We start from the raw sequence: 20,802 nt of genomic DNA, 5'->3' as shown, positions 1-20,802 counted from the left end.
CAATACCGATAATAGGCCAATACATCAGTGCATCCCTATACATGAAATGGACTGAAACATAAAAAGCTCTCATGGAAACACACGACAGCTGAAGTGCTGCAGTTTCTAGTTTATTTCTGATAGTAAAATCAATAACAGAATTAGACTATCATGGTTACAAGCAGAATTGTGGTACCAACTCCGGGCTGATACAATGCAGTGACATAATAAAGGATAATACAAAAATCCAAATCAAATAATAAGAGGCACAATAACAGAAACAGACACGTTTTGAAGATTAATCACAACTGCTTTTACACCTAACTTCACATCTGTACACTAACAGAGCTCGGGCTGTTCTCCAACTAGTTGTGCCGAAAACAAAAGTGAAAGTAAAATGTCAAAACCCAGCACAACACTGAAACATAAATAGAACCACTGTCAAGATATTGTATTTGAACAGGCATATATGTGAACTACAAATATAGACATTGCTAATAGAATCAAGTAACTGTTAGTTTCAGTAGGATACACTTCTGCAGAGTTTCGCTTAAAAAATCACCAAGAGACCTATGACAGAGCAATTAGCAATGAAACACAGCCTTTCTTCTGTGACTAGGAAAGAAAAAAAAATAAAGGAGGAGAGATTTTACACCTGGGGGATACGAACACAATACTAGCTACTGAAGGATCCCATGCTAAGTTATCAAGTAGAATACCATACAACATCAGAAGCACAAGTTCACCTATTGTGTTTTTCCTTTTTCTTAAATGGATGACAATTCCGTCAATCATTGTAAATTGAATGTTGTATGGGTAATAAAAGAATAGAAAAACAGAAAAAGAAAAAATTTGGTGGCCCCGGTTAAGTTTTCGCTTCTAATCTCCAAAGTCAATTTCGTCGTTTAAATGTAAAAATTTGGCAAAGTTGTACGGGGATGCAAATTGCAGCGCATTCACAAGTGTACGGTTGGACAGACGCAAGGGTCGTCGTCTAGATTTCTTTTGGTTTTTAAGGTAGCTTTCGAGTGTTTCCGGTGCACGTCAGTGCAAAGAGATCTGGGCCCAACAGTCCAAGTGACCCTACTAGCTTCTCCATGTCTTCCTCAACATAAAAAACAAACAAACAAACAAAGTTATCACCGCTACATTTGCGTGCCCCTTTTCCCACCCGACCACTGGTTCGGTCCAAGTCCACTATGAGTGCCCAACAGGGGCCAGGTCTTGGCACAGGTGTTGCAGTGGCTTGAGCAGATGTCATAAGAGCAACCTTTTGGAACGGTTCCTAGGGTAAGATCGGGGAAGGGGAGAGGAGTTCGTGAACCTGACGACAGGTGCCAAGTCACAGCTCTCATGTCACTGAGGGTGTTCAAGTACATATTTTGAAATTCAGCACCATGGGTGGCGAGACAGGACTCCTACCCAATGTCCAAAGTTTTTTTTTGAACCCAATAAAACAAAGAGTTTCTTCTTTTCTCCGTGCAGCAGAAACCAAAGAAGACTCGACTTTTCTCTGAGGGAGTGAACGAGTGCAAGAAGAGCATCCCCATTCCAACTGGAACATCTGCGAGTGGTTTCCCAGTCCGCCGAGACTTCCCGCCCGCCAAGATGCAATCCGGTCACAGAACAATCCAGGCTGAACAATGCGCACCTTTATTTGTGTCGTTGGAAAACCTTGATTTTGTTCATTGCAGAACAACGGTTGAAGGCCATTTCTGTTCGATGGTGAGTGACTCTGCTCCGTATAAAAGTCTTAGCCTACGATCCGAGGAACAGTAAATCCAGAAGAATTGGGAGGCACAATAATCTTGAGCGTTGGTGAGGGGACACAATGTTGACAAGGTTTGACATCGTCTTTGCAAAGCTCCGCTCCGTGGGCTTTTGTAGAGACTCGCGAGCCATCGCATCAGTTAAACAGGTTTCAAATAAAACATACAAAATGTTATAATGGAACAAACTTCTTTTACCAAATAAGAAAAATCTCTAAAGAAGTACAGGACATGGCAAATAAAAGGAAAAAAAGCTATTTAAATCTACTGTTTTGAGCTTAAATACAAAAGAAATCAAGACAAATAAAGATGTGGTTTATATGTATATAAATATATACGTATATTGATGATACAAACAGTTCAAAACGAGTCTATGATTGCAGCACTCTTTGGATAGTCTCTCAACCAAAACACATGGGACATAGTCTTTACATATTGACTTGTTTAGTCATATTGAACTCCATTAAAGGAAGACTACATTCATCTTAAAATGAAAACTGTATGAGGGCAAAAGCAGCAACAGTTTCCATCTGAAGCAAGCTTGCTGCTCGACACAGCAGAAGAACAGCAAAATAAAATAAATTAAAATAAAGAAATCAAGAGAAATTTAGTTTTAATTCTTGGCATATTGGGCAAAAATCTCATCTCTGTAAAAAACTTCAATAGATCAAGTTTGGATTTACACATCTGAATAAGGCACCTGATTTTGCAGGCATCATTTTAAAAATAACATTGGAAATTTTGTAAAACCAAGTGCAACGTGGGTCATTTCACCTCGTGGTACTCGCAAACGGTACAGAAAGCTGTAGAGCAATGGACGTGGTCTACATAAAAGTATATGTGCCTACCATACATTTCTTTTCTCACTTGTGCTCATTGGTTAGAATAAAGACAGCGAGATTTCACTTTGCCCCAATGTCCGTCATTTACATGAACATCAATTTAGTTCAAGGTTAGCATGCATAATAGTCATGCCGTGTATATGCAAACTCCATCAATGGTTGCAAATATCACTAGAAAAGGGAACGAGTGTAGCATACAGACAAAACGGGAGATGTGAAATGTAGGAATGCTTTTTTTTGTCATTTTCATCTGCTGCTAAACCCTATAGCGACGTTATGCAAGCGTATCTGAAAGTCACCGTATGCATGTGAATCTAAACAATTACACAAGATACAGAGCAACAAAACGTTCATGATTCGTAAAGAGGTCCATTAAATGACAGCACAAAGTTTAAATAAACCAAAAACAAAGTTACAACATTCAAAAGGGTTAAATACATTGGAAAGAGCGTTTTTATTTAGCAGGCGTATCAAAAATTCATAAGATTTCTCAGCTTAGTCATCATCATGTTGTTTACCAACATGTTGTTTACCATCTATAAGAACCACTTTTACAAAGACACTTACAATACTAATCAATCAGATACAATTGTTACAAAAATAAGTGCTGTAAACTAAAGCAACATCCTGTCTTACTACAGAGTAAAACCTGCATAGTGCACCAATAAGAGGAATCTTTCTAAGATATCAAAAACACATCTGTACAAACAGGCATAACTGAAAAGTGTAAATGCTTATTTAATATACATATATATACTGTAGCCATTTTTGAACGCGAGTTATCTAGTGAGATCCAACTGTATTCAATTTGCGGTACGTCCCAGACAGCAAACGACTCCGGGCCGGATCGGGCCCGGAGTCATCTGCCGTCTGAGACAGACAGTGGCGTAAGATCCATTTATTGATTAACAATTGAGAAAAGTTGTTGCTTGAGAATTAGGCATACAGGTATATGCTGAATGTAACAGGGAATGATATTCGATTCTCTATTTTACAATACGATTTAGCAGCTTTACATCCTAAATTATTTTTTATCGACAATATGCAGACAATAACAAAACAATCAAAGAATGGATTTAATAGCTTACTCTTTGTTTTTTCAGTACATTTGATGTATTTTGAGAGAAATAGCATGTCGTGATTTGGGCGACTCGAAATAATAATGCGCACGATCTAGAAAAACAGGCAAATGTTATTATAATAACCAAACTAAAAGACTATTCAGAAACACAAAGCTACAGATTTCCCTTTGAAAAAGAAATATGATGCTAAATGTTGAACTACTCTAAGTAAGCAATACAACTAAATGTTATATAAATGGTGAACTATACAAAGTATATTCAAGATCAACGTGAGATTGTGGTTTTTTTAAAGGCAGGTTTACAAAATAGTCATTTCCTATGCTTCTTGTGTCAAGTTGCACTAATGTGATAGCAAGCTTATTAACTCAAGCTATTTAGCAAAAAAAAAAAAAACACATTTGTGTATAGATATTTTTTTTGTGTATCTTTCTATATATAAAACATTAACAGCAAAAAAGAAAGACAGAATAAAATACTGGCTTTAAATAGCAACCTTCTCCTTAACTGTTTGAATGCCACAGAGTCCCCTGGTTAAACCCCCCAAAATTGCACAGCTCACTACCATCATGTTGAATGTGAGAGCAGCAACAAACAATTGCTCTCAATACAGCAGGTCAACGACAAAAGGACAACATGCATTTCAATCCATCTATACTCATTGCCATTCATTTTTTTATTTTTTACAAAACAATTGTCAAAATTGTACGCTAATGCCACACGGAAAAAGCTTTTAGCTGTTGATGGCACAAGAAAGGCCGGTTTTGATGCCACAACATGTGGCTTTGTCGTCTTTTAAGAATGGATGGGTGATCTTACAGACAAAATAACAACAATAACAAACATCTTAGTCCAATTGATTCCCCATGGCAAATGGAACTGCCTTACAGTACAGCGATATTTATATAGTTATATATAGATATACTCTATGTTTTTCTGAGCTACTTTCTCAAAATACCTCAGATTTTCCCCGGCAAGTAAAAAATTACCTTTTAAAAAAAAAATCAACGACAACAATACCCATCTCTGGTCAAAGAGAAGGTGTCAACACTGTACATCGACCTGAAGAAAAATCCAAAGCAGTATTTTTCCATAGGAAATGTCTACTAAAGGCAAATGAAGATTGTGACGTCCACGCTAGTCGATGAGACGCAGACGAAAGTCCGTCTTTACTCATAATCTCTCTCTCTCTGTCACACTGCCCTGGTCAGGATGGTAAAAAGTCAAGTACGCACCGCAGCATTCAAACGAGGTCTTTATAGCAGCAAATGGAAGGGGGAAAGATTTTTTTTGTTTTGTTTTTGTTTTGTTTAGACAAAGTGCTTTTGCTTTCTTACATGTAATATAGAACATACAATATTTAAAGATATATACGGTATATACTATTTATTTAGAATAAATCTAAATTTATTTCTATGTACAAAAAAAACGCAAAATAACTGAAATAACGACACGTAATGGACGGTATATAGAAGCTTTACTATAAGCAAATAAAGAAAAATATCTCTTTACAAAAGTCTTAGAATTCAAAGGAAAAATATTCTCCCTTCTTTGATAAAAATGATATCGCCGCAACAAACTTCTCCGCTATAGTTTCAGCGTCGGAAATAAAGTCACTTTAAATAGGGCTATTAACAAATCTAACTGGAGATTTTCAGACGCAACAAATCTTCAGCAGTCAAAAGATTGTGGTGGTAGAGTCTGGTTCATAGTTCAAATGGGAAATTGTGTTTTGCATACAGAAATAGCTTATTTTTAGGTGTGTGTGTGTGTGTGTGTGCATTGCGAAACTTTCATTACAGTTAAGCACATACCACCCTATCATGTTTTATTACTGTGATATATTATTTAAATTGTAAATTTTGTATAAGCAAGCTACATCACAGTAATATTTATATTACGCTTTGAAATGAATATAACAGCTTGCTTTTACATTAAAGTAATTTTATCTGTCATAGAAATAATCACAATTAAAATCAATTTTATGGTCCTAACAACAGGTTTCATTGTTTATTTTTATTTCATTTTTTTGGCCTGGACATTTTAACTGGTTAAGTAAAACTACCCCTTCCAAAAACTTTAGAATAAGGATTTAAATGACAACGAATCTTTAAACAACTTTAAAGAGTAGCATCTGAATTGTCCTTGCAAGGTAACTGTGGGCAACACTGAATGTAAAGGTAAAAGCAATCTCTACAAAAATATAGGAAATTTAACATTTTCATTTCGTTTTTCAAGAATATTTAGAGTAAAAATGTCTTATTACTGATGTAATGCCTTAACAATCTATAAATAAGACAAGACTTGAATGAATCATTTAAAATTGACAAAATCAAATCGGAATATTAAATCTTTTGGTTTTTCATTCTTATGGGCAAAAATAGAGTATGCAGAAAAAATTAGCATAGGGAAACTAAACTACTATACTAACTAATGTGTTACAAATGCTTCAACAAAAGAGAACAGTACAAACATCTATGAGGATGCAAATGAATGCTTCTTTCTTTAGAGAATTGGACCCAAACATATTTCACAGTTCATTAGAAATCCCTGACCCTACCATTTTTTTCCTACATTCAAGACGGTGTCAGGTAAGCTGTGCAAAACCTTACTTAGACTGGCTAAGTGCCATTTTAAGTTGCATGTGTCTTTGGTACAAAAACAAAACAATCAAAATATAGTGTGCAAATATCATTTTTGTATCTTATACGTGTATATTTCTTATATTACGACACCGCCCACCCCCAACCCCCCCATCTTGAAGTACCAAAAGTTAATTTGTCAGAGCCATCTTATGATACAAAGCACAGACTCTGTGGCATATATCAATATTGTCCATGTTCCTATGTACATTCAGAGTATCTTTGAAGAGCTGAATTACATTACAAACCCCAGGCAAGACCTTCGCCCGACTCGACTACGTGCTTCCTGCAAAATGGTCCATTTGCCCTCGTCTGAGTTTTATTTCGCTCCGCAATTACAAGGCACAATGAGTCTTACTTTTATAAAGTACAAATATAAACAAAACCCCATATGGGAATCAAATTTTTTTAAGCCCCATCACTGAGAATTTGCGAAACAACAACAAGGGCGATTTGACATGAGGGCACTTCGACCAAAGTATATAAAGGAACAGATTTCCGTTGGTGCACCGGTGGTGGATAATCATCGTTCTGCTTATTTACAATGTGGGATTTACCTCACCATCTGCTTAAGAGTCAAATAAAAGAAAGATAAATACTTTCTCTTGATCTCTCCAACCTGAGACGATATGTGGAAAATAAACATTTCCTCACATTCGACTCCCTGTCCTATATACACACACACACACACCGAACATCTTTGAGCAACTTTCGGCTACACAGTTGTAGTTGGTGTGTGGTAACTACAACCCTCGAAATCCCTCAAAATACAACATCAGAAAAACCAAAGTCTACCAGTTATCCCGCCTAAACGCTTCTGTCCACGGCTGAGAGATTAGCGAGTGTAAAAAGTAGGCTTAGCTAGAATGAAAACGTACATGCCGTGTTTAAAACCTCTTAAAGTCTGCACCTTTTTTGACCGCTAAATCAAAGGAACGAATGCCTTCCGAAACTCTTGAATGGGCATTTAAAAGATTTAGCTGGACGCAAGAGGAAAATGGCTACAGCAAAAACTGGTGCTCAACTTTTTGCTATTTTCTCTCTCTCCTTCTCTCTCGTTTGTAGGAGGTATGTCGTATATTGGCTTTTACGTCTGACACATGGTGGCCTGTTGATGGTGATCAATACCAGCCACATGCACACATGGTAGGAAACAGACTACTGAGTGCAAAGGTTAACTACTTGGTTCATCTCCATTGGTGCGCAGGAGGTGAATATATACATACATATGCACAGACAGTAGGGCGTCGTATGCACATATTCACTATAATCGAGAGGGTGCGCTTCAAAGTGAAATGGGCATGCAGAGTGTCGGGCCGTTACAGTGTGGGACAAGGATGGCGCGTGGATGGCTTCCAGGCTCGTGTGTGTGCTTCCAGGTGCCTGCCCAGGATGGAGTTACACCTTCGAGGTGGGCACGCGCAATCCTACCAGCCCTCCGGTCGGATCCCCTTTACCGGTGTTCTCCAGAATCTGGTTGACGAAGTCTGATGTCTGGCTGGCCACTGGTGGCTGCACTGCATGAACAAAAACAAACAAAGACATTTTTTATTTTTCAATATAATGTTATTTTTGGTGCTTCTTTGTTAAAGGAATAATTCAACCCAAAATAAAAATTAGCTCATATTTTACTCACCCTCAACCCATCTTATGTATACATGACTTTCTTCTTTACAACGTAAACAAACAAAAATAAATAAAACCCCTATCATCCACACATATCCAAACCAATATCCAGATGTGCCAGATACTTTATTTTCCGCATCGACAATACTGTTTTGAGTATTAAAATGAAATTGCTCATTTGTTGCGATATGCATATTGCTGTATGTGTATTTGCGATATTCCAGAAATTTCTGTATATTGCGTGGCCTTAATATAAATGTTTCATGTAGTTTTTGATGGACGAATGTGCTTTTTGAAAATGGGGTACTATCAAATGCTATTATAAAGCTAAAAAGAGCCAGGATAATATTTCATATAACTCTGATTAAGTTTGGGCTAAAAGATGAAAGTAACACCTTGGAAGGCTTGAGGATGAGTCAAACATTGGCTAATTTACATCATGGGATGAAATATTCCATTAAGTGAGAATTCACGCTGAAAAAGACAATATCGCTGCAACTTAATTAATTAGTACGCGTTAAGAAATTATTACTTAAATGAGCTTTATAGATCGTCTTACCTAGGGTTTCTTCAATGAGTTTGTCCAGTTTCTCTGCCATACTTGTACCTTTGTCATGTGAGACATCTTGAACTCTGCTGACGATTTCCTCCTTGATAGCATTGATGACAAATAGCAATCGATCTAAAATGGTAACAAAATGCTCACTCTCTTTGTTTGGCATAAAACAATAAATATGCATTGTATGGAGCATACACAAGAACAATCCTAACAGTGTCTTGCATTACAATCAAAAGTTTACTTCAGCTCTGAATAAGACAGATTCGATCTCAGAAAAAATCTCAAACATTTAGTTTTCCATTTCAAAACAATGTACCGTATTCAGTGCCAAGGCCCCATAGCTTGACCTTGTTGGCCTCATACTGAGCTTTCTTCTTCAGTCTGCAGGCCCTGCGAAAGAAAACAACCATGTAAATATTCAAGAAGTGACATACGTCAGCAAAGCTTGCAATCTTCATTATGCAATATCAAAACAGATGACTAAAAGCAGTGGTTCTCAAACTGGGGGCCGCTATAGGGTGCCAGGGGGGACCCAGTTGTATGACATTTTATTAAATACATTAATTTATCATGAATTCTGTGTAATTCAACCTAAATAAAAAATAAGGCTACTAACCAACAGCACTACTTTGTATAATTTAATATTTTGTTTAATTCAAATGTAAAGTTTTTTTTTGTCATAAATTTTCTTTGGGGGGCTGCGAAGGAATGCACAGTACACAAGGGGGGGTGCACACTGAAAAAGTTTGAGAACCACTGACTTAAAGGATTCTTCAAAGTACATAATGATGATAAATGTTTGATATGGGTTGATAGGTTTTGGAAATAATGTGGTTTAAGTAGTTTCCGATGCAGGTATTGCCTTACCTGGATGCAAGCTTATTTTTCTCCTTTCGTGAGCGAGGTCGAGCGGTTAGAGGAAGCTCACTAACAGGTGTCAGGTCACTGATGACTTTATTTAGTTTCCGGAGTTCATTGCCGATCTGCAGCAGTTTCCGGGGGTTTGGAGTGAGATCTTCCACGTCTGTCCGTCGGGATTTCTTCAGTGTGTATTTTCCTGAGTAGTTCACAAAAAAATTGGTATCAAACATAAGCCATAATATACTTTAGCAGCTAGGATGTCAATCCTGTTGGATAATATCTTATATAATAAAGCATTACATATTGTTAATATTGCTAAACCTAGATATATAAGGCTGTAGGAAATGTAACATGAGCTGGATAGCCATTTCAACTGTAGCTGTAAATAATGTACAGGTAAACGCTCTCCTGAATAATTGATCATTGTAAAGAGGAAGGCTGTGAGATGGACAGTGACTATCTTACCATGGTGAAGGCCATTCTTTTGGTACATATTGCTGGGCAGAGTGTCTCTGTCCCATTCGGAAGGTTTCAGCATGCGCTCTTGTTTGGATGGGATGAGCTGCTCGCTGTATTCCCAAAAGTATCGACGCTTACCCCTCTTCCTGGAAATTCCAGCCGTGAGGCCTTTGACATCTTCAACCATATCAGTGTCACATCCTGTGCGAAAAGAAACATAAGAAATTAGCTATATTTACACTCTGACCTGATCATTAAAGCATTTTATAAACACATTCACAAGTTTTAGTTCAAGTCACAAAATCTTTGAACCTAATGGGTACCAGGCCAAATAGGCTTTTACTAGGGATGCATGCAATGTCATTCAGAATTCATAAAACTTTAGTATTGCATATGCCGGCACCTCCCCTTTGTTTATGGACGTGACATCATCACACAAAGACGAATGACGTTATTCAAACTTTTTTCTGGGAGAACAGACCCGACCCTGATTTTTTTTCTACATATTCAATAACTGATTTTTCTTCATTTCAACTGGAAAAAAATGCCACTTTAAAGGGACACTGCACTTTAAAAAAAAATATATTCTCATTTTCCAGCTCCCATAGAGTTAAACATTTTATTTTACCGTTTTTGGAATCTATTCAGCCAATCTCCGGGTCTGGTGGTACCACTTTTAGCATAGCTTAGCATAATCCATTGAATCTGATTAGACCATTAGCATCGCACAAAAAATAACCAAGAGAGTTTCGATATTTTTCCTATGTAAAACTACTCATCTGTAGTTACATTGTGTACTTAGGCCAACGGAAAATTAAAAGTTGGGATTTTCTAGGCCGATATGGCTAGGAACTATACTCTCATTCTGGCGTAATAATCAGTGACTTTGATATTACGCACCCGAAAATAGTCCCCTTGGTAACTTTCAATAGCAGGGGACTATATTCGGGCGCTGCGTAATATCAAAGTCCTTGATTATTACGCCAGAATGAGAGTATTGTTCCTAGCCAAATCTGCCTAGAAAATTGCAACTTTTAATTTTCTGTCGGCCTAAGTACACAATGTAACTACAGATGAGTAGTTTTACATAGGAAAAATATCGAAACTCTCTTGGTTATTTTTTGTGCGATGCTAATGGTCTAATCAGATTCAATGGATTATGCTAAGCTATACTAAAAGTGGTACTGCCAGACCCAGAGATCAGCTGAATGGATTCCAAACGGGACAAATTTAATGTTTAACTCTAGGGGAGCTGGAAAATGAGCATATTTTCAAAAAAGTTGAGTGTACCTTTAAATAACAATAATAACTATTCATATATATTATTACAAAATCCTTAGTTCCAAAATGCTTGGGATCTGAATAACTCACAAGCCGCTGCTTTTTGTATATCCATAAAATGTTCACGACTATGCTCACTTTCATATGTAATATTTTATCATGTAAAAGATATGTGGGAATTAAAGCGAATTGGACTTCCCCCAATGCTACTTGAGAGCAATGTTATTCTAGAAGAGTGTACATCATGAACTTCTTTCTCCTGTACCGCATTCTGAGCGCTCCTGTACTTTATGTACTCATGCGGTGACAGTAAATTTAACTTTTATACCATACAGAGTTTGTTGTTCTGCTGCTCACGCATCTTTGCACAAATGTGTATGCACTGTACATGATGCAATGCATGACAGATCAATCATTGGTAATGTTCGAAAGTTCTCACTGCTTGAGCACAGATAGCAGTTTCGGTATCAATGCAACACTAGTTTTTAAAAAGAGAAACACTAACTCACCTTGCTCTGAGAATGCATCGCTAACATAATCGTCTTTGTCACCCTCATAATCTTCATCATCCTCTTCCTCATCTTCTTCATTCTCTGAGAGCTCATGTTCACTGCCAAACCCTTCGTCATGATCTTCGTCATCTAGTTCCACTCCCTCTCCCTCCTCCTCTTCTTCCTCCTCCTCCTCTTCACCTTCCTCCTCATCTTCTTCTTCTTCCTCCTCCTCCTCCTCCACTTCCATCTCAACAGTCGAGTTCCCTGCCAGTCTGGCCCTGGTTAAAAACAAGGAGTAGTTGTGCTCCTCCTCTTTTGTTTTTTCAGTGGCAGTGGCCTCGGCTCCAAGGGCACTCACGGTGAGCAAGGTTTCAGTGCCTCCAGTGGCAGGGAAGTGAAGTTTGGGTGGCTCCACCCTCAACATCCCACCCTCTGGGCCAGGGCCAACAGGAACCTCTCGCTTAGGAGTCTCAACTAACTTTTCACAAGCCAGGGAGGTGATGGAGGATGCCGTGTTAGGGGTGGCAATCAGGTCCTCGCTGACTATTGAAACAGTTGACTCCTGGACTAGAGGGGAGGTGGCAGAAACACTAACTCGCTGTGTAAAGCGCTCTACCGAAGGTTTGCGTGGTACGCTGATGCGAACCTTGGCTTTACGTACGTAATCGGTATTGTTCGTCATAGGTGAGGCTTTGCTAAGCCCATGCAACCTGGCCACTGTCTCAGTGCTGGACGCAACAGGCCAGGTGGCTTTCTGAGATCCCTCAGTGAAGCCTGGCTGGGCATTGCGACTGGCTGCCGTGCTGGTTGCGGAAATGCTTAGCCTGTTGCATTTCTTGGCCGCAGTAGGAGGAGGAAACAAAGGCAGCTTTTGACCCCCCAACAAGTCCGGATGGTAAAGGGTGTCGCAAACGGGCTGTGAATCCTCACTGTTGAGCTGGGCCAGAGTGGGTGTCCGACCGATCACATCCTCATCTTGATAAGGACTGGAAAAGTCATCGAGGCCCAGGAAATCCACTTCCTTGGTGCCCCAAATGTCACAACTGGTGAGGCGAGTGTACTTGGTCAAGTCCTCCCAGTACGTGTCCCATTGCTCAAAGTTTGAGCTGTAGGCTGGGTCGTTGTCCCCCAGCTCAGGTAGATGATCCATGCTGTCCAAGTCTTTGCAGTCGCTTGGTGTGAAAATGTCTCCTCTTGGGCTTTGGCGACAAGTCATGTCCCTGTCCTGCGAACAATTAAAAATGTAACCCATTTTAATAACAAACAAGAGAAACTACTAGGTCTACCACAAATAAAACTGAAAAACAATGGTACTTCTTATTCTCAAGGCTGAAGTATAGTGCATTTTTTATGCGTATGCGCATCGCAAGGTTTATGATACCCTGCAAACAATGCACGCGTAGGTCACGCATGCTCCTACAGGAGAATGTAATATTGCATTAGAAGATGCATTGCATTTTGTTGCAATGTGCATGCTTTCAACGTCTGTGTAGACGCACGAGTCAAATAAAATGTATTTTGGTCAATCAGATTACAAGTGGATAATGCTAAATACAGGTGTAAATGAGGTATAAAGTGCTTTGAGCTCGTCCATTTTTTAAAGTCGGCATGAAACAAAAGTATCGATTGCCGAATTTTCATTTTTGGTTGATTATAAGAGGTTCAATGTTTACAATGGCCTTAACACTGACTTGCTAACCTAAGATGCTAACCCAGGTGTAGTGTGCAAGCCTTTAGGTATGAACATAAATACCATCAGCAGCACTTACCAATTCATACATGAAGTCTGGGTCGGAGCTGTTGGCCAACAGGTCTGTGCTGGTCAGTGCCTGATCAGCAAAAGAGCAGTTTTGAAATGCATCCCCAAAGGGAGGATCCATTGCGCTAATGCTGGGCTGCAAGATGAAAGCAAATGACACACACAGTCAACTTTATATTTCACAATATAACTCAGTGGACGCCTACATGTAAGACTTTAGAACTCGTACCTGAGGCATTGCCAAACACAGATCTTTTCCTTGACGGAAACTTTTCTGCCACCTCTCCTGTCTCAGTCGCCTGGTTCTTCCCTCAATCTCTGGCAGATAATTGATTTTTAGCATTAAAGAGATTTTTGCTTTTGATACAGAGGATTTAGCAGCACGTTTATGTATGGCTGGACTGTCCTCTTCTGTTGACTGTTGACTGTGAAGAGAGAATAAAAGAAAGATTAGCGAGCAGAAATGTTACAATAACACAGCATACTAAGCCTGGGCACAGTGGGCAGTATAATAAACCAGCTCTGTAAACACAATGTCAAGCTGTAAATACAAGCTGTAAAACGGGCAAAGATTATGAAACACAGAAAGGAAACAGCTGTCAGAAACTGTTTGTTGTCACCCGAAAAGCCACAGACAGGTTCATCCCATCGCTGCTTTTTTTGCAAAAAAGTCACAGCCAAAAGTAGTTAAAAAGGAGAAGAAAAAAACAGTTTGAGGTCCATGGAGATGGGGAAGACCTGAATCGTCTGTTTGGTGGGCTGGAAAATTTACAAAATTGGTAAAATCATGGGCTATTTTTACAAAACAAGCTCCCCGTCACCCTTTACCATCAGCTGACAGTCAGCCATAGGCAGTGAGCCTCGAGTCGCTGGATGCCATTTGCATAACAAATAAATATGCCGAAACATGTGCGACTTGCACTGACCAGGCAGCTTCAACTACGAGCAAAACAAACATGACTCCGTCCCTTGCGCTTGATGACATCATTTCCTCCCTTTGCACTCAGTGAGTCGGATAAAAGTCTTGGTTTTGCACACGGCGGGGTTTGCATACACACCACAAAAGCAGAATGTGAAAAAAATGCGCTAAAGAAACACTTCCTCTTAGCGCTCCGCTCTTACACTGTGAACCTAACACCCCATAACTAGATATTTATATGTTACAGGTGGAGAAAATGTAAGTGATGGTTCACCATACAAAAGTCATCAAGATGTTGCTGGGTGTTGTGGTTAGTTACCATGTGGTTCTTAAAGAAACAGTTCACCCCAAATGAAAATAAGCTTATATTTACTAGAAAGTATATGACTTTTCTACTTTCTGCCAAACACAAAGTTATATATAATAACATAGCAAACGCCACTAACAGATTTGCAGCCAGCCCTCAACCATCGACACAATATAAATCACATTCTTCATTCTGGACATTAAATGGTCATTCAGTTTTGTTTTGAGTGACCTACTGTACCTCTGAGCTGTCTGACTGAGTCATCAGACTTTGCTGTCAGAGACTGGAATGAGGAAGAGACGTGCACTTTCGATATGAGCAGTCTGGCCATAATATATCCACCTGTTGTAATAGATAAATCATCTCAGCAGGATTGCTATGCTTATACGACATGCCAGTGTAAAAGGAAACCTATGATAGTACAACACACGTTATTTAGAAATACAAAACTATAGTAGCCTACAATGTGCTATGCCATTAGCAACACACTGAATTATAATTACAATAGCAATAAAAATACAGAAAGATGATTACGTGGTTCTGGTATAGTAAACAAACATTGTTCTGATAAAGTCTCTTGTGGTTAAAATGAAATGAAGTCTTAATGTGATCTGGGAATAAAAGACTGTACAGTAACATAACACCAGCGGACAAGAGGGCGGTGCAACCCTAAATACACTAACTGGAAAATACACATACACAAATCAACACCAAAGAGAATTAGAGCATGTCATTAGGCCATGTCACGCTTGCTTTTCTCACAGGTAAGATTTTATATTGCGTCTGATCAATAAAATCCCATCAAACCAATTAATCCAAGTCCACCAAATCTCAGCTTTGTTTGAATCTGTTATAAATTCTTGCTCGTAGCCTAAAGTTATGCTGTTACTGTATATCTTTTCTAAATTGAATTAAATATTACATTTTTACGCAGCTGATAAAATGGCTGAAGAAATGTCTTTCAACAAATGAGGGACCTGAGTCATAAGTAGAAATCAGAATATTGTAGCGAATTAGGGGTGGGCATTTTCTACCCACAAAACCCTAGATGGATCGTTGCTGCCTTCCATTGTAATGAATTGAAGGCAAAATGTCCGAGCATGGGCACTGCCATGTTACGCAAAAATGTCAGTTTCTAAGTTAAATACAACTCATTTTTTCGGTTGTGAAATCGTAAGAAATCGAAAATTATAGTTATATCTATAAACTTCCCTCGAAGCTCGGAGAGTCTGCTCTGAGAAGCTCTCAATCACAAATGTCAATCATAATGACAACAACACGCACCGTTTCTATAGCATCAAATTACTAGCTAAAATGAAACTGATCTCAAAAATGAACATAGATAATGCTAACATTTCATATTTATATTTTGTGATTTGTATAGTCACAGCGTGTACAAATAACAAAGTTAACCCAGCCATCTTTTAACCGTATACATACTGGGAACTATATTCTCAGAAGGCAAAGCACTGCTACTTGGGCGGAGTGATTTGCTCGCAGCACCTAAGAAGCCCCGCGGTGAGGAGCAGAGAGTTTGCGCAAGTGTTGCGCTAATCACTCTGCCCAAGTAGCAGTGCTTTGCCTTCTGCTGTGACTATACAAATCACAACATATAAATTAGAAAAATGTTGGTGTTATTGTGTCACTTATTGGGAGCAGTATGCTAGCTGGAGCCATTTACTTGCAGTCTTTGTGCAAAAGCTAGGCTAGCGGTGGGTGCCTCCGACAGAGTTACCGGACGCACAGAGATGTACTTATCCAACCCTGGGGGATACGGTGAATAAGTTAAAGTCCCAACAAGTCGGCGTGTTCCTTTAAAGGACCCAAACCATCTTTCGAAAATTTTATTGGAAGTGTAATTTATTTTTTATTTTGACACGAGTTTCATTTGTTTGCATGTAGAGGGCAGGGTTTATGACTTGTACTACAGCCAGCCACCAGGGGGCGATCAAAGAGCCAGCAGCTTCACTTTTCAAGATGAGGCATACCCGGTGAATACATGTCAGTCAGCAACTATAATTACAGCAACACTCTGGCAACCATAGCTATTGAGAAATATGTAGTATGTTCACTGAGAGCTACTGGTTAGCACTAACTTTTCTATTTCCAAATTTCCTCTAAATTAGGCTTGTCAGCCATTTTCGCACATTCTTTTGAATAAATGACTAAATATTTTCTAAGGGGTTTGTCAGATACCATATCTGCACATATATAAGAAGTTAATACGTTAATTAAATTAAAGTAATGTGAACTAGGCATATCATCTGTTAGGTCAGATCAGAGCATTTCTTCTCAAGTGTGTTTTTATAAATCTTATGCCTCCCCGCTGCTGCGGAGTCGTCTAACTTCCAAAATTTGGATGCACATTCTTGCCTTCATGCAGGGGTTGATCCACACGCCAGGTGTATGTGCGCGCGATCGATCGACCAACCGAACGAGAGAGAGAGATGCTTCTGATAATGTTGTCATTTTCTAGTTTATTTCACCAACACCGCATCTCCACTATAAGGAGTACTCGGCATGTACTACTAAAGGATTTTTTTAACTCCTCAAAAAGAATGGAGTAATGGTGACAGCCTTATATTCAACGTAGAGATATTCCTCCTAACACATATTTAAAGTGTTATTAAAAAATGTAACAGTGTTTTGTTAAAAAAATGTTTTTAGCAGGTAGGTCTTGTCGGCTTTATCATTTTAAAAGTAGATTGCCACACAAAAAAGGCTTGAGACCCCGATTTAATGTTTATGCTTAAAAAAGTGCGTATAGCTGCTAATTGTATTTGTTGTTTGCTGATTTTCAAAAATAAAACTTGTTAAAATGTTTTCAGTGTGTGTATCAGTTCTTTTTGAACATTTCCATCTCAATTTAAGAAAACCATTATAATATTGATAACCGTGATAACTTTGGTCACTATAATCATGATATAAAATTTTCTAACCGTCCCATCCCTACTTTTAATAGCAGGTGACTATTTTTGGGCACTACGTAATATCACTGCGCCTCCTGCAGCAATGTTACGGCAGCAAAGTCCTTGAGAATAAGAGTATAGTTCCAAGCCATATCTGCTATCATTTTTAATCCACTTAGAAAATCGCCATGTTTTATTTTGTGCCACCATACTTACTCGTGTAACTACTCATGTAACAGTCTTTAAATAGGGAAAACATGGAAGTGTTTGGTGGCTTCTAAATTCATCCTTGTTTGGATCCTAATGAATGAATGGTGTTAGGCTAAATGGACGCGCTGTACAACGATTAAGTGCACGCACTGAGAAAAGAGAGGTATGTATTAATTCGTCTAAGTTGAGGGAAGAACATAGTAAAATATTGAAAAACGGTGGTGTTTTCCTTTAACATTACTTTTGGTTAATGCAAGTTTTGCATTTTTGATTTCCCCAAAATTAAGTTTGCGATCAAGCACTAAGTATCCATTAATGGAAAAGATGGTTAAAGAACCCTTTGTTGAAAACCCCAGCCTAAATCATAACCCATAATTGCTTAAATAGTTTACGCATATTGCCTGTCATTTCCGTACACTAGGACTTCAGTAAGTTGGTTGCAGTGCAAACAGAGGCCACTCCTTTGTTATGCATAAGCTGAAAAATCTAAAGCGTAGGCGTGCTGTGATCGAATCGGTGGCCTTTGTGCTATAATACAGTCGCAATGTTGCTACAGGAAGTATAGAAGAAACTAGAAAAGAGTGCATATTTCAATTCACATTTAGTTAGGCTGCAGTTTAATTAAGTTTAAGTTAGACTAGTTACAAGCCTCTGCAAGTCGGCTGTCCTATTGTCTGCCAGCTTTGCAGAACTTAAAAGGCTGGTGTGAGCTAATTACAAACAAGCTTGCATTTGCAGCCCAGGTTACAAATGCGGAAACAATCCTGTGAATGTCAGAGATCTCTGCTCGCTGAGACAGCAAAAGTACAAACCATAGCACAGAGCAATTGTATCAATCGTGCAGTCCATGAACACCGAAACATTTTCGATAGTTGGAAAACTTTTAACACTATCAGACAGGTAATACCTCAGTTTCAACCCATGGTTGGTGTAAAATAAGTACAAACATAACCATTGGTTAAATACATCCATGCTAGGTTGTTTTAACAAAGTTAGTTGTTTAACAAGCGCAATTTAAACATAAGGGGCAGCTGTTTAATATATGCATTTGAATAGAGCCTGTGCAAGTGGTGAGTAAGTCTTGGGTGGGTGCTCCAGACAGTGCAGAATACAATAGGACAAACTGTACAAATCACACTTTTACATAATATACATTATACACAGATTAACACAATATACACAATTAAACACATATTAATGCCTTATTCGACATCCCTTAATCTTAACAAATACTTAAAGTACCACCATATAAAACTGTCGAGATTTGTACCATAAACTAAAGTATGACCTTCTTTTCATTTACCTTAAGGGCAGCTAAGAATTAAACATCAAGTTTGCAAAAAACAAATTTAATTTTACACTTATTAGAAAGTATGGTAACACAAGATTGATTAATCTGTAGATTTATCAGCATTACTTAAAATTTACAAAATGCAAGGTGAAAGGTACACATAGCATTCGGACAGGCCTAATGATTGAGGTCCCATTCAGAAATGGCCATGTCATTGCACTCAAATATCTTTTTTTTTTTTTTTTTTTTTTTTTTTGTTAGTCCGTGCAGCAACACGTGCATTAGTTATAACACTGAGTGTGCTGCAAGCTTAAAAGCTGTCAGATGAACATTTCACACTCCTGTAGGTATACGCCCCCGCAAGGTTTACATGAGGACACAACCTGATAAACATCAGCTCTCGACTGCTCACAAATGCACAACACGGATTGAATAAACTGTTTGTACTTAGCAAGTAAATGCTCGTTTAAAGATCAGAACAATGCTTAAGTTATAACAGATATCATATTTTATTCTGACCTACTAACACTTTACAACACCCTGAACTCAACATGGCCCCCATCGAAAACAAACAGCTTCAACCAAACGCTATGACATTGAGAGCCAACACCCACGTTTTCCTCTTCTGCGATTGGCTATATGCAAATACTTATCCCACCTCCACATAAAACTGACTGCGCGAGCTCGCTGTCAATCAAGGATACATTTTCAAGAATGTTCTTTACAAGTGTGTTTGGTTGCAGTAACACGCAATAAACAACATTGAAAGGCCTTTCCACGTTACGTAAACAGACGGAATGCAAAACGTTATTACATCGTAAACTAAATAAAAATGTTTACAGACAAACTATCTGAAGGTTTTTATAATGAAATCTGCAAAAATAACATTTTTCGCTAAACCGAGTTGTTAGGACGACAGACGCACTTGTACTAAAACAGGAAAACACGTTCAAATGTATCTATTTATTTCTTCGTACGATCTAAACACACTTACTGAAATAGCTTCTGATGGTTGTTGATGTTCACGGGCATTTTACATACAGCTGAAACTATCGTGTTTCTATTCCGCCTTGCACCGTGGTGATGGGGGCGTGTACCCTTACAGATTTAGTAGGGATGTTTCATAGTTAATAGTAATATATTAATAAGTCAGAATTTCACTAAAAGGTCCACAATGACAAAGTTGAGACACATGAACTAATTTATAAAAGAAGGAAAATGTTTACTCAAATTCATAACGTGGTTCGTAATAATTTCTGGTGGGTCTTATATATGTAAACAAAATTAAATAAAGCAAATAAACTATAACATGTATTTATTTATCTATTAGTATTCTTTCATTTCTTTTAAAAGCTTAAACAACATCTGCTCCCCTTACTCAGCACCAATGACTGGTCAAATTAGCAACTACAGGACAAATATTGATCTTCAAGGACAACTAGCCACTTCAAGCTAAAAGACTACATATAACATTGCCACATATCTGAAGTAAACAGCTGGTAACAGGTTAGGTTGAAAAGAGGAACTAGAGAACTGCTTTCACACGATGGCCTCCGTGTCCCTCCCCTCTGCTAACGAAACTTAGCCAGAGAGCTAACTACCACAGACAATGTTTTTATCATCCTTAAACAACTATTCCAACACACTTCACACCGCTGTCATAGTAGAAAAGATGACTCACCTTGATTTAAGATATATTATAATAACAAAAAGACTCCAACTCCGATTTTATTCGTCTTTGGGAAAACTTAATATTATTTCTTCTCAATCCACGCCGTCTTCCTCTCTGGTTTGTTTTGTTTATCTTCTTCCTGAC

At 38.3% G+C, this 20,802-nt stretch overlaps 1 protein-coding gene across 2 annotated transcripts; it reads right to left on the bottom strand.

Moving 5' to 3' along the window:
* Positions 1-94: 94 nt before the first annotated feature.
* crebrf (creb3 regulatory factor) lies at positions 95-20,793 on the bottom strand. Of its 2 annotated transcripts, none has more exons than XM_065287241.2 (9): positions 20,668-20,793; positions 13,580-13,775; positions 13,361-13,486; positions 11,607-12,816; positions 9,823-10,017; positions 9,364-9,553; positions 8,813-8,886; positions 8,497-8,619; positions 95-7,828 (listed from the first exon to the last, which is right to left on the bottom strand). In XM_065287241.2, the coding sequence occupies exons 2-9, from the start codon at positions 13,691-13,693 to the stop codon at positions 7,710-7,712; spliced, it is 2,151 nt and encodes a 716-aa protein (XP_065143313.1). In that variant the 5' UTR covers positions 13,694-13,775; positions 20,668-20,793; the 3' UTR covers positions 95-7,709. The 2 variants fall into 2 exon arrangements, with proteins under 2 accessions (XP_065143313.1, XP_065143312.1); XM_065287240.2 differs by lacking the exon at positions 20,668-20,793 and adding an exon at positions 19,981-20,102.
* Positions 20,794-20,802: the final 9 nt, after the last annotated feature.

Source organism: Paramisgurnus dabryanus, chromosome 18, assembly GCF_030506205.2.
Source record: "Paramisgurnus dabryanus chromosome 18, PD_genome_1.1, whole genome shotgun sequence".
Taxonomy (NCBI): Eukaryota; Metazoa; Chordata; class Actinopteri; order Cypriniformes; family Cobitidae; genus Paramisgurnus; species Paramisgurnus dabryanus.
The sequence above is the reverse complement of the archived record's forward strand: the minus strand, read 5'-3'. Positions and strand labels throughout refer to the sequence as shown.

Bases quoted from the DNA above. Each gene is read 5' to 3' on its own strand.
- crebrf (XM_065287240.2), bottom strand. From the start codon at position 20,018: ATGCCCGTGAACATCAACAACCATCAGAAGCTATTTCA. The intron at 12,817-13,360 runs GTAAGTGCTGCT...AATTGTTCGCAG, and splicing joins CAGACTTCATGTATGAATTG to GACAGGGACATGACTTGTCG. The intron at 8,620-8,812 runs GTACATTGTTTT...TTACCATTTTAG, and splicing joins GGGCCTTGGCACTGAATACG to ATCGATTGCTATTTGTCATC.